At 43.2% G+C, this 13,486-nt stretch overlaps 1 protein-coding gene across 9 annotated transcripts in view; it reads right to left on the reverse strand.

The window, feature by feature from the left end:
• Positions 1-310: 310 nt before the first annotated feature.
• The window catches only part of TIAM1 (TIAM Rac1 associated GEF 1), a 400,681-nt gene continuing 387,505 nt past the window's right edge, over positions 311-13,486 (reverse strand). For all 9 annotated transcript variants that reach the window (XM_079923442.1, XM_079923436.1, XM_079923437.1 and 6 more), the window contains 5 exons: positions 12,234-12,292; positions 11,218-11,320; positions 8,680-8,767; positions 6,569-6,741; positions 311-2,753 (listed from right to left, as the gene is read on the reverse strand). In XM_079923442.1, coding sequence (XP_079779568.1) covers positions 2,284-2,753; positions 6,569-6,741; positions 8,680-8,767; positions 11,218-11,320; positions 12,234-12,292 — 893 coding nt within the window. In that variant the 3' untranslated portion in view covers positions 311-2,283. The remainder of the gene's footprint in view (positions 2,754-6,568; positions 6,742-8,679; positions 8,768-11,217; positions 11,321-12,233; positions 12,293-13,486) is intronic.

Consider the following 13,486-nt stretch of genomic DNA (forward strand, 5'->3'; position numbering starts at 1 on the left):
GGTCTTGAAGGTTTTCATCACAGAAAAATCTTTTTTATAACTGTGGATGACGATGGATGTTAACTAGGCTTTTTGTGGTGGTCGTTTTGCAACATGTACATTATGTTTAGTATCTGAAACTATCGATGTTATATATCAATTATACCTCAATTAAAAAGATAAAAAAAACTTCAAGCTCCACCAAATCAGCTTTCCCTTGATGGTCACGATATTTATTTATCCAAAAAAAAGGCATCCTTAGGTATCTTCTCCCACATATTCTACAGTTCACATCCATCCTCCCACCCAAAAAGGCACAGGACTGTCCAGACACTTTTCAATATTTTTTATTGTTTGACAGGCATTTACAACGTTCCATTCATAGACCTAAAAACATAAAAATAGACCTTCTTTCAGCTTATAAAAGAAATATATAAGAACTTTTGACATAGACACATCATGACCTTATGTACAAGAGACAATGGCACCCTCTCCAAGCACCAGACTTTCCAGCATTTTCAGACAAACCCGTTGCACTGGGACTGGTAAATGGGACTATTAGAAGCCTCTGCTTCAGTTTTTCCACCCAGACACAATCGAACTGGAGATGAAATGGAACAATGCAGTGATACGAAGGGTATAGAAATCATCCTAAAGCTCTTTAAGAAAATCAGAAGATATAGCAAAAATTTAATAGAATAAAACTCTCAAAAGATCAAGCTCAAAGCCCTGGAAACCCGAAAGGGGAGGGATACAGGGTGGGAAAGCAGGTAAAGCAAGCAGGGGCACAAGAGCATGATGGTCTGAACTCTCTATTGTCTGGAAATATAAAGTCATAACTGATTTTTATAAAATATAATTCCTAAAGCTACTATAAAATTCAGGTCTTTAAAGTACCTACTGATGTGTCAAACATCAAATAGATATTTTCCCCAAAAAGAAAGTTTTCATATTATTTAAACCTTTCTTAGGAAGTGGACATTGTGAAATGGGAAAAAAAAAAAAAAAGCTATAAACCTTTTTTTTAAAAAAAGAAAATATTGAAAGTGCTTTAACTTGTTTTTGTTCTTCCTATTTGGAAATCTGTTTAGAACATTAGTTTTTTTAGCATGTTTACCCTGTTTTGTTGGCATGAAGAAGGCATTAAACCCAAGACATGTTTTTGAAGAGGTGGTTTTGTTAAACAGTTTGGTTATGGACTGTCAGGGAAGGAGTAGGTAATCTATGGATGAAGATGCAACTATGATGGGAAAACCAATGATCACCATGGCAACCCCACGAGGAGGAGTCTCCCCTCCCCCGCCATGTGCAACAGACACACACATTGCCCATCCCGGTGTCACGTTTAATCCAACCAAGCTCCCATCTCAAATAGAGATTCAAACATTTAAATTAAAAAAAAAAGAAAACAAAAACAAAGCTGCTTCTTGGGAAAAGTTTCTCCTAAGCATCTTGTTGGCCTTTCATATATAAATATAAAATCACCACGTCTCACTCTCTCTGTAAAAGGTAAAATCCTCATTTTTTTAAACTCAGAGTTACACTAACACTGTGTAAAAGTCTCATCTGTTTGTGCCCCCTGCATCTCAGGTAAAATACAAAAAATAGTGTTTTTTTTTTTCAAGTGATAAATTTGGATCTCTTTCCAAGGAGTTTGGCATCTTTATAATTCTATGCAAAACTAGAACTTCCGAACACCGACATCGAGTAAGACCAGCCATAGACCTAAACAGAAGAGGAAAAAAAAGAAAAAGGCTCATGGAAACGTAAATCTCCACCTTCTCCTCACACATTCTTAAAATACACAGATATTCTCAGACATTTAAGAGGGAAAGGAGTAAGAACACTGCAAGCTGTACAGTTGCTTTGTTTCCCCAACTAGGAGATGGCTCCTGGATTGATTTCAGATAGAATCTTTTATTTTTTCGTGTGCTACCCTTTAAACTAATCTGTAGTACATACTTCAACTCCTGGGGTAATTTGCTTTCCAGTGCTATAGAATTTTTTGTTTTTTTGTTTTTAATTCTTTAGGCCCTGATTGAGAATAAATAAAAGCCCTTGGTAATATAGAGAGATAGGACTCAAGCTGATTTGGGATTCTTGAACGATTCTTTCCGATGTTGTTAGAAACGAGAAAGTTGGGCGGCTACATGGCTTCAGAACAAAGTCAGCTGCCGAAACCGTGTGTGCAAGAGTGCGACTTAAAGGGAACATTCTCCCCCTCGCGAATCCGGGAGGGGCGTGGAGTAGGGGCGGGGCGGGAGACGTATCTACAAGGACTGTCTCTACCCGGACACGTGGCCGTCAGATCTCAGTGTTCAGCTTCCTGGAGGGGGCAAAGTCTTCACGCCTAACCCAAATGACCTCGTCGCTCGTGCTCTCCGGGCCTCCGTTGACGCCCGAAAGGGCGGCTTGCTTCTTGAGCTGCGTCATGCGGGATGCGTGACTATCCAGGGCCTTCTGGCATCTCTCCCGCTGACTGATGGAGGCGGCCTGAAGCCGCTCCTGCAGGTCTCGGTCCGCCGCAGCGCCCTTCACGGACTCACAGAACTCATCATCGTCACTGAGGATGTCTGTCTCCTTGACGTCATCGTGCTCCTCGTACTGAGTAAGGTCAAACTGTTCCTCTACCCAGCGGTCAGTGTCCCCGCCCCCGGGGTGCTGCTGGGACTCTTTCTCCGGGCTGCTGGCGGAGATGGCATCAGAATCAATGGTAAACCTGTTTCGGGCCAGTCGCCGCCTCCTCCTCCCAAGAGACTTGCTTGGGGCGGACACTGCGCACACACACAAAAATATAAAAATAAAACGCCCACATGCTTTACGTGCGATGCAAATCCAGAAAGCAAATACAAGAAGAGGAAAGGAAAGACTACATGATATGCATTCAGGACCTGGATGTCATTTGGGGCTTAAAGTCCGGATTTCACCAGTCTGTCTTGGGGCCTTTTTTTTTTTTGTCTTGGGGTCTTTACCTTGCACAGGTGTCTGGACGTGGAGGATGTTACAGCTATCGATGGAAGGGCAAGGACGGGGGGCAGCTGGGGGCGGCATATGGGTGGGTTGTAGGTTACGGGGGAAAGGGGATTCAACTCCCTCTGAAATAATTTCTCTACCCTGTGCACCTGGGAGACAGGGAGTGCAGATTCTTGCTGCTGTCGAGTGCACCACTGATGTTGGGATTAATCAGTGCCCTCAGTTCCGACCATGGCCCATGTCACAGTGCTCTGGGAATCTCCCAGGGCTGTCCTAGAGTCATTTAGCTGGAATAAATCTTTAGTAAGGATGGGGGAGGCCTCCAGAGTTTCATTGTCTTTGTAGAAATCACCATGATATATCAAGGAGGGAAAAACACTGGTCCAAGTTATATTGCTTTCTGGAAAACTGAATGTAACATTTCTCGAGGATCTGCAGGTACCTTAAGGGCACAGCACTGTTTTTGGAGAAGCTACAGAAAGAGTGGGTCTCAGAGATATTAAGTCCTCTTTCTGACAAAGACCCATGTGAACTTGAGGCTAAAGCAAATGTGAGCCTTCGTCCCTCCTGTCTCTGTTCTGTGTATCCCCAATTTCTCTTCTACAAAGCAATTAAACTACCAGTGCCGGAGTGGAAGGAGAAATAAATAACACAACACCCAAGCAGCTGATTAACAAAGTGCTAGATAAAGTGACTAAGAGTTAAGAAAAACAAATCTTTGAATTCATTCTTTCACCCTACTGCCCTCTAGGAAGCCAGTATTATTAAAAACAAACAAAAGACACCACCCAATCAAGCAAACAATCACACACACACACACACACACACACACACACACACACACACACACAGACACATGGAAACGCTGCCACTTCTCCCTGGATATTGAAATGTACCATGGGCTTTCCAGTGGGAGGCAGGAGCCTAGATACCACTTAGGAGCTACTTTCCTGAAATCTAAGCCTGAAAAACCATTAAACTGCTTCAGTGCTGCTAGAAGTAAGGTGACTATTCACAATTACCGCCAAATGCAGCCTTGACTTCAAATACAGCAGGTACAAGGTCAGTGAGCTGGACAGTGGTCTAAACTGGCACCCGCTCTGACCATCCTCTGTCTCAGATCCCTGTGCTTCCATCATCATTCCTGAGTGTTCTATCATCTTAAAGCATGGAGTAAATAGACACCACCCTCACTCAAGGAGGGGAATGCAAATCATTTCCAGGAAAAATGGAAAAAAGAAAGAATTAAAAAAAAAAAAAAAACTACTACCACTACTACTATTACTCCATTGGAAAGATGCAGAAATTACTGTTCAATTTTATCTCAGTACCACCAGAGTGGAGCCTGGCTCTCTCCAATCACTCTATTAGATTTACCTCAATTCCAAACTGGGATATTGGAAATATCTGTCAATGATGTGCAGGTTTAAGTATTTAGGAGTAAAGTATGTGTCAAAAGTAAGATGAGTTGGTGGATGACAGATGAATAAATATGTGACAATGAAAATATAAAAAATATTACAGACAGTAGGTATGAATGTATACAATTCTTTCATTTGTTCTAGATGCCTGAAAATTTTCATAAGAAAATGTTGGAAAAACAAAAAACGTGTTGTTAGGTTACTGGCAGACATAAAGTGCTTTTAGACTAAGGGAGACTGGCTATTTGCCTTTACCGAGCAAAAAGAGAAATAAACTAGCTGGGTATTCATGACAATGCATAATGAAGCGTAAGAATAACCCAGCCAGCCTTCCCTGGTGGCGCAGTGGTTGAGAGTCCGCCTGCCAATGCAGGGGACACGGGTTCGTGCCCTGGTCCGGGAAGATCCCACATGCCGCAGAGTGGCTGGGCCCGTGAGCCATGGCCACTGAGCCTGCGCATCCGGAGCCTGTGCTCCGCAACGGGAGAGGCCACAACAGTGAGAGTCCCGGGTACCGAAAAAAAAAAAAACCCAGCCAGCCTTACGGGGTTCCAGGAGACAATCTTTGATTTGAGTATTTCCACTGTTCACTATTAAGACTGACTAGCTGGTGCTGTGCCGACCCACTCCAACACCATTTTTAAATCACCTAATTGGAAGATCCTGACAATAGCGAGGTGCTTCAAAAGCAGAGTGATAAAGACTTTCTTCAGCCAAAAATGAGCCACCAGGCAGCACATCTTCCTATCAGCCGAAGCCGAAAGGCTCTGACATCAAGGCTCTCTCCCTTGATGTTCAAGATGATGCGGTAGGTTGTAGCAACTCTGTTCTCTTCCCAGAGGGATCTCAGCAGGAAAACTTCTGAGTGTCCTACAGACTAAAAATGCTTAGTTTCAAAGTAAATGCAGCTCTGACTTTAGGTTCCTCGACTAACAACAGAAACCTGACCAAAGACAGGTGGGGTTTCCTGAGGTTGGCACGCATATTCCCGATCCTAATTAAATATACGTGGCAAGTAAAAGGAACAAAGGAGACAATTCCAAGGTGAAGTTCTCTGCTGTGAGCTCTAAAGGGATGAGAAAGCTTTTTACATGAGGACTCCATGAGAAATTGTGGATAGGGAAGTAGGCAAGACACTGGTGAGCCCAGAAGAGTACTAGGGGTTCACCATACCAGGTTTTCAGTAAACACTTATCAACTGATTGGAGAATAGATATAAGATAACTAGCCCCTTAACATTAGTTAAACTAAAGTACTTAAAGAGTATAATATACTCTATCAGGGTTATGTCTATGAAAACCTTCAACCATTCACAGTACCATACCTGCCTCTTCAACACAATTGAGAACAGGAGGAAAATTCTTTAGAACAGAGATCAGAAGCCTTTCTGTCAAATGCAAAGGAAGCCTCTTTTATTGGAATCTTCCCTGCAAAATTCTGGACTGCCTCTTAAGAAAGGAGTGATTAAAAAATGTTAATGTCTTGATGTCATTAATACCTAAGTGTTATGAAAATATCTTTCTTCCTAGATAGACTTTAATGCCATTTACAGGTAGTAGTATTGATGTTTGCTGCTTCAAGGTGGTAGAATAAGTCCTAAAAGAATATTTACCCTGGGACTACTTGAACTCCAGATTCCTCTTTTCTAATAGCAGCTCAAGGCTTCCCTAAATGAACATGGAAGCTAAAAATAAAGTTGCAGGCCCAAAGTGAGGGTAAAAATCTGATGGGTCATCTGGTCTACCAAACATGGCCTCCTTACTGAGAATAGACATGGCTGTTGTTTCTCGAGGACAAAGCCACCACGTTCTCAGAACGGTGGGCTGTGACTATGCTGAGACATCACACACTGCTTTTTGCTGGACAAAGCTGGCTGTCATGCAAAGCAGCAACTCTCATTCGGCAAGTGGGCTAAGACAGCCCCTCTAGAAAGAGAATGCGCTCACCTCCCAGCTTGGCAAATGAGAGGGGAGCTCACCAGCCAGAAGGAGGAGGGCAGCGAAGGGAAAGCTTGAGGGAGGGCAAGAGGCTTCAACCAAGGGAGGGAGGCAAGGGCCGGGAACCTCACACCAGGGCAGAATGTACTCCAGCGTTAGCCCCCGCAAGGACACGTCTAAGTCTTGCTCAATGAGGACGTCAGTTCTACAGTGGAGTGGGGATGACAGGGATCTTGAACGTCTGAATCCCCACAGTACCTGCCCTGTTCATGGCTGGCCTGGCCCCTTTCAGCGCACACAATCGTTTTCCTCCAAAAGGGACATATTGCTGGGACGAGGGAAGGCTTTCGGTCTTCAGGAGCTGTCTTCTGTGCTTATCACGCAGGATGGAATGCACAGCCTTCAAGAACTCCTTTCTGCTCTCTGGGGAGCTATGAAAAGAAGATTTACACCTATTAGGGAAACAGCACTGAACACACGATGGAACTTCTGATGTTATCAGGTGCAGCCAAACAAATATCCCTGAGGACCAAAGGTTAAAGACTGAGGCCGCGACTCCAATTTCACTGCCGACCAGCAGTGTTTTCACCGCTGGAGATAAAGAACACGTATTCCTTTCCCTTTATGCTTTGTGATTCATCTCCCGCAGCCAATTTGGGACCGAGCAGCCCATAAATGAATAGATTGATGGAGAGATGGATTTTGCACCACAAAGTTGCCAGATTCTGCTCTTGGTACTCAAGGCAGAGCCTTTCAGTCTAAAATGTTTTACAGACAAAGGAACCACAAGATTCTTGCTGCTCTGCAGCGCACTTGGAAACTGATGTCCCAACATCCTTCGTTTCCTCTGAGTTGTATATCAATGCCTGTTAAATATCAACACCTTCCATGACACACGTCAGCATGTAAATATTAAAGTTACATTGGTAAGAACTGGAAAATCCTCCCAATTTGCACGATAAAAAAAGTGCTTCTTAGGTTAGTTATTTTTCTTGTTAAGTTCTTAATAGTTTTACCCAGGCAAGTTTTAGCTGGCATTCCTTATTAACAATGAATATGGCATCTCTACGGGTGGCCTCATTGGACCCTGTGGATTTATCAACAAAGTCGCAAGCAGATTAGCCTAAATAGACTGTAAAGATGGTGCTAAACCACATGTAGATTATCTGAAAAAAAAATTCAATTCTAGTTCCAACAGCTTCCTGGGATCTGGATTTGTTGATCCCTGTCACCCAACATCCAACAAAGAGGCAATGAAGAAACACAAAACATGGGCTTTGAAGTCAAACCCACTGAGTTTGAACTCAGTATTCATTTGCTATAAGGTTTTAGCCAAGTACCCTCTGTGAGCCTTGGCGCCCCATTTGTAAAATGGAATAACAGCAGCTCGGTCTGACTAAGTGAAATAATGCATGTAATCCCTCTTGCGTCTCCCTAAACGTGCCTTCTTACTGTATCAGCAGCCACGTTATAAAATATTACTAACAACCATAAAATATTGATTCTGTTGAGTTTCTATTGTGTGTGTGGGCAACCCATAGTATACTACCCACGGTGTGGGGTAAGTACTGAATAAATTACTAAGCACCTATGATAAAATTAAAGCATCATGGAGTACAGATCATATTTAAAGCCAAATGTATCAGAATGCTGGCTGTTGGCACCATCCAGCCTGGTGTCTTTAGGCCAAAAATAAGAGAGAGAGAGAGAACTGGCTGCGCTTGAGAAAAGTACAATTCTCAAATTCTTAACGACAGAGCCCAAAAAGGAGGAAGATGAGGAAGACGAGGGGATGGTGAGAGGAGGGAAAGAAGAAGAAGAAGGAAGTGGAAGCCCACATCGTAAGTTCAGCTTCCACTCCAGATCCGTAGGTGAACCTGAGTCACTTGAGCCAGCCTCCCTAGGTCGAAGTTTCCCCCACACGACGAGGAATCCCAGCAACACTGCACACACCCTCACCTCCTCCCAGGTGACTCTCCATCTGCTGTGCCTCAGAGATGTTACAGTATAAATGATGCACCCAAACACCCAAACAAAACATGAGACAACCATGTCCTTCTAACCCACCAAATGTACGTATAGGAAGAAAGCCCTCGTTTGAATGTCAAATATATAGGTGAAAATTCCGATTTCCTTTTAGAAAGATATTAACCAGGTTACTGTCTACATTCTGATAAAATGAGTTTAATGTATCCAATTACTGTTACTTGATAAGTGTTAAATAATTTCTCAAGTGCACAAGAGAAAGAATGTAGCTTCTAGGGATGCACAGGCTGGTGTGCAGAACCCAGAGGGGTTGGGGACACCAAGCACTGTCACATCCCTTCCCTCTGGGCGGCACCTCCCACACTTCACGGCTCCAGGCTCACCTGCAGCACAGGTGGAAGACCCTCTCCGGCCTCCCTTCAGACTCCGATTTTACGTGGACAATTTCACACACAGCATTTGCTTCTGCATCTAGAGAAATTAAAACAAGGACGAATGAGAGCATGTTTCAAAGAGATTTATTTGCATTTTTACAAAAGCATTTCCCATGCTTTGGTGTAGGATTAAAGAGAGCAGAGCCACATATGACCAAAGAAACTTCATTCCTATCCCGTGATCTCAAGAGACAAAATGATTGAGAACTTAATGGGCGTGAAGAAAAAGAATGCTTGGAAAATTACCAGTTGCTAAAATCTCCTTCTGGATGGTCTAAAAGGACAATCAGTCAATCATATTGATGGAAAAACTGACCCTTTTAGCTGCACAGCCCATTTGGCTGAACTATTTTAATTAAGTGATTAGTTGTTTTGGCAACAGTTGGACTAGACAGAGCCCAAGATTCCAGTGCTGATTTCATCAGGCCAGTGATATAAAGAGGCAGGCCCCTGCCATCTGCAGCACAGCCTTCCCCCTGAGCGACTGGGACTAGTGCCCTGGACAAGCACGTCCTGGGAACGAATGGGATTCCTCTTTCTCAGCCTGCCCACAGCACCCAACCTGAAGGAAGCCAGAATGGTACACTGAGAAAGTGAGAAACAGTTATATTTAGAAACAACTTCTAAGTCTTTCAGTGCCTGAATATCATATTATTTTGCCGGGTTATTCATCATTAGTGTTTATGAAAGAAACAATTCACTGCAGACCTCAAGACTGCACGTCGTGAAGTCTCATCCTTACCTAATGGTTCAAAACCCTAGTTACAAACTCTCATCGTGCCCACATTATTTAACCAAGCAGGACCCAGATGCAGACAGTTTCACAGGTTTTCCCAAACGAAGACGAAATCTAGAAATTTCCATCTTCTGATTCTCATATCCACTGGAATTTATTTCATAACAAGAGATGTGTTGGCTAGTCTCTGTAAGTCCATTAAAATAAACTTTTATCTTGATTTTAAACTTGATTTGAATGAAAAGCCGAGGGCGGGAATGGAATATCATCTTCACAAAGCTGGCTTTGTTTTCCAAACTTAAATTCTTCATGTATTTCGTCCTCAATGAAGGCAAAATTCCTGGCTAAGGAGCCTTTGCGGTTTGTTATAAGCATACGCTTTCCTATTTATAAACCAGGCGCAAGGAAACATATGAACTAGATAATTCATCATCTAAGATTGCAAAGTAAGACAATGCTAGTGTTTAAGTGCCCAAACCTCAAAATATTATTATAGCTGTTTGTAGACCTATGATGTATAAGGGCCTGAAAATTCATGTGTAAATCAATTTTACAAATCAAATCAAAGCTAAAAAGGCACAAGGGTCCTCTGGGCCAGTAGGTTAGACAGAAACCTTCTTAAGGCAAATAATCATCCCCAATACATTTGCCAGACGTGGTTTCTGCATTTGAGTTCTCCTCCTGCAATGCATAACAACTGAGAAGGACGTGGCATCTACTTTAACTTGGGTGGGTAACTGGAGGTTTCCCAAATACTGCAGAAGGTTTTTCCTCATGACACTGGACTAGGGAAGAGGTGGTTCTATAAGGATTAGAGCCAATTTTATGGCTCATGGAGGTGACAAATGAAAACGGGGAGAAAATGAGTGACACCAACCGGACATGAAGAACTTATCGTTCATGCTAGATGCCAGAAACACAAAAGAGAAATACAGATCCACTGTTCACCTGCAGAGGTCCACTTCCATGGCCCCTCTTACAACCAGAAAGCTGTACCTGCTGTCCAAGTGGGACGGGAATAGGGGTGTCCCGAGAGTTTCCACTTGACCCCAAAGGTGCTCCCTCTCAGGTGTGCCCGGGAGAACCATTGCTGATTGCTCCTCCCTAAAACAGCCTCAAATTAAGCCCTGGATGGGGCCTCCGAGTCATAGCAATATTGCTATTCTTAGTCAATACCGTGCTGACATTCACTTCTCTTCTCATGTGCTGAAGCATCAACTGATCATCTTAGCAAGTACCTTCATCACTACCTAACAACTTGCTTCACGGCTACGTGGGTCATAGAAAAAGAACTGACATTTCGTGCTGATACAAAGATAAAGATTTGTAAGGCTTCAGGAAGAAAGAATGTATTCAATCGTGTTTTTTGGGCTTCGGGTGGTCTTTTTGGGTCTCCCAGTTAAAAGCCAAGTGAGTTATTTACATAGGCTTTGTCTGCTGATGGTCACAAAGATTCTTCCCAGAAGTACAAGACTCATTGCTACTTAGATGTGAGTCCTTGCAGTATTATTAATATATATAACAGAATGAATAGAATTCCTTGGAAGAATATTAAAGGCACTACCTCCATTCACTTAGTTCATTCATTTAATAAACAGCTGGGTAAATAAGAGGCAATGGAGAGACTGAGGGAAAGGAGACTTAAGCATAGAAGGAAAAAGATGGTAGGGTGGTTAGAACCAAGAGTGTGGATTCAGAAAAACAATTCATACATACACAGAAACAGGTACCCAACCTGTTTCAGAGTTTACCTGCACTTGCCAAAGCTCGAACCTGCAAAGCTTCGGTAGGAATCATGTGTCGAAATCGGAAGGGGTCCCAGTCCTCGTAAATTGAAAGCCTGTGAGATCCTACCTGCAGGAAGAGAAGGAACTAGGTGCATGAGAAGTCTGTGCTCAGCCCGGACCAGACCCGCACACACTTTCTAAACCAGTGATGTTGCAGACATAGAGAACAGACTTGTGGTTGCCAAGGGGGAGGGGTATGGGGGAGGGAAGGACTGCGAACTTGGGGTGAGCAGATGTAAACTATTACATAGAGAATGGAGAAACAACAAGGTCCTACTGCAGAGCACAGGGAACTCTATTCAATATCCTGTGATAAACCATAATGGAAGAGAATATAACAAAAGGAGTGTCTACATGTGTGTAACTGAGTCACTTTGCTGTACAGCAGAGACGGGCACAACACTATAAATCAGCTATACTTCAATAAAATAATAAAATTTTTAAAATATGTCATTAAAACAAATAAATAAATTGTTTTAATTTTCAAAAGAAAACCCAACAAGAACAACAACAAAGCAGTGATGCTGGAACCCCGGGTCACTCCCCCGTGTGCACTTTTGTTCACCCAGCAGCAAGCCAGAGGCCATGGGACCAATCTGCTGAGGGTGCGCGAATAAGCTTGCTAACCAAAGTCAGGCCAGAGAGAGACAAAGGAAGAAAGAGAAAAGGATCCCAAACAAGCACAGAGGGGCAGGAAGAACAGGCAGTGGATAATAGTATTAGGAAGGTAGGTTCTGGCCATGGTAGGCCCAATAGCTGTTTACTTTCATGCTTTAAACGTGAGTCTGCCTGCAGGAAGGCAGGATGGGCAATTTCCTTAAGTCCTCAGCAATACTTAAAAAAAGTCATAAAACACTCAAAAAAAATCATAAAACACTCACGCCCGACAAAGGTGCAGAATTACAAGTACGCAGATACAGCTGAGGAACAGATAGCAAGGGAGATACTTTGAAACTATGGGGTGAAATAAGAAGTCTTACAAGTTTCCTCTTCTGTTTGGAACCATCTTTGTACACAAGGACCACAGCAGTTTTGAAGACTGGAAAAACAGAAAATGAAGGCAGTTAGGGCACATAAGGGGTTGGGTTTTCCCCTTCACTTTCAATAACTTGTGGTAACAAACACTACCGTTATGAAGAGGACAGACAGTCCCCATGAATCGGCTCCCATTCCACCCTCCACTCACTCAGCACATCTGAGAGATGCAAAAACCTGTTAAGACAAAATTTTCCAGGTCCCAGATAAACAGAAAAAGCCTGAAGAGATGGAAATAAACCCTCCTGCCCCAATGGAAACTTTTGGGTAAAATATATTTTCACTATGGTATCGATTCAGGCTTAAAACTTCAGCGTATACACATTTAACAAAAATGTACTAGTTCAGCAGCTGCAGGAACAATACGAACATCAATAATAATAATGCTTACGGTAACTTATATTTATGCAAATTAAGCTAATATTACACACACGCAGAGTGCTCCTAATTCAGGAAATGTAATTCATCTTTTTTGACCTCAATAAATAAAAATTAGTTTAGGAAGTAGAATGCAATTTTACTTTTTCCAAACAGGATGAATCGCAATAAACTATTTAGAAGCAGGGAGTCTGTAGTTTTATTCTTATATTCTTTGGGGGTGGGGGAAGATACAATGGACTTATGCATAATCTTCCACAGAATTCCTTAAACAATGCCAAGAACGTTCAGCACTCAGTGATTCTGACTCCCCCTGGAGAGGAAAGAAGAATTGGTGTCCAGAATGACAAGGAAGGGTGACCCCAGCCCATTCTTGGCTCCCTGTATCAGGGTCTCCATCTCCCTTCACACTCTGACCCCAAGGCATAGCAGGGACCACGTTAGTCACATGGCAGCGGGAGGGGGCACACCTGGTGTACCAGACACACAATTACAGGGAATTCTCAGGGACAGGCTCCCCAGGCTCCCAGACTCTCTGCAGACTAACCCAACGTGTCTGGTACATGTTTTATCATTTTTTATCCTACTGACCCATCAGGCTCCCTTTGTGTAAGACTGCAGGAAAAAAAGCTTTCGGGTACAAAGAAGCGGACCCCAGGCACTGGGTCTGAGCTGTCACAGCACCTGACTTCGTAAAAGTCCCAGAGGACAGACTGCGAGGTTCCCACTGACCCCAGGAGGCCACACCAGCTCTGCATGGAGGCTGCACAGGAGCACCCGAGGTGGCCCTCTGTCCTTACCATGAAGCCTTCAGAAATCA

The sequence above is a fragment of the Stenella coeruleoalba genome (assembly GCF_951394435.1).
Source record: "Stenella coeruleoalba genome assembly, chromosome: 5".
Classification (NCBI taxonomy): Eukaryota; Metazoa; Chordata; class Mammalia; order Artiodactyla; family Delphinidae; genus Stenella; species Stenella coeruleoalba.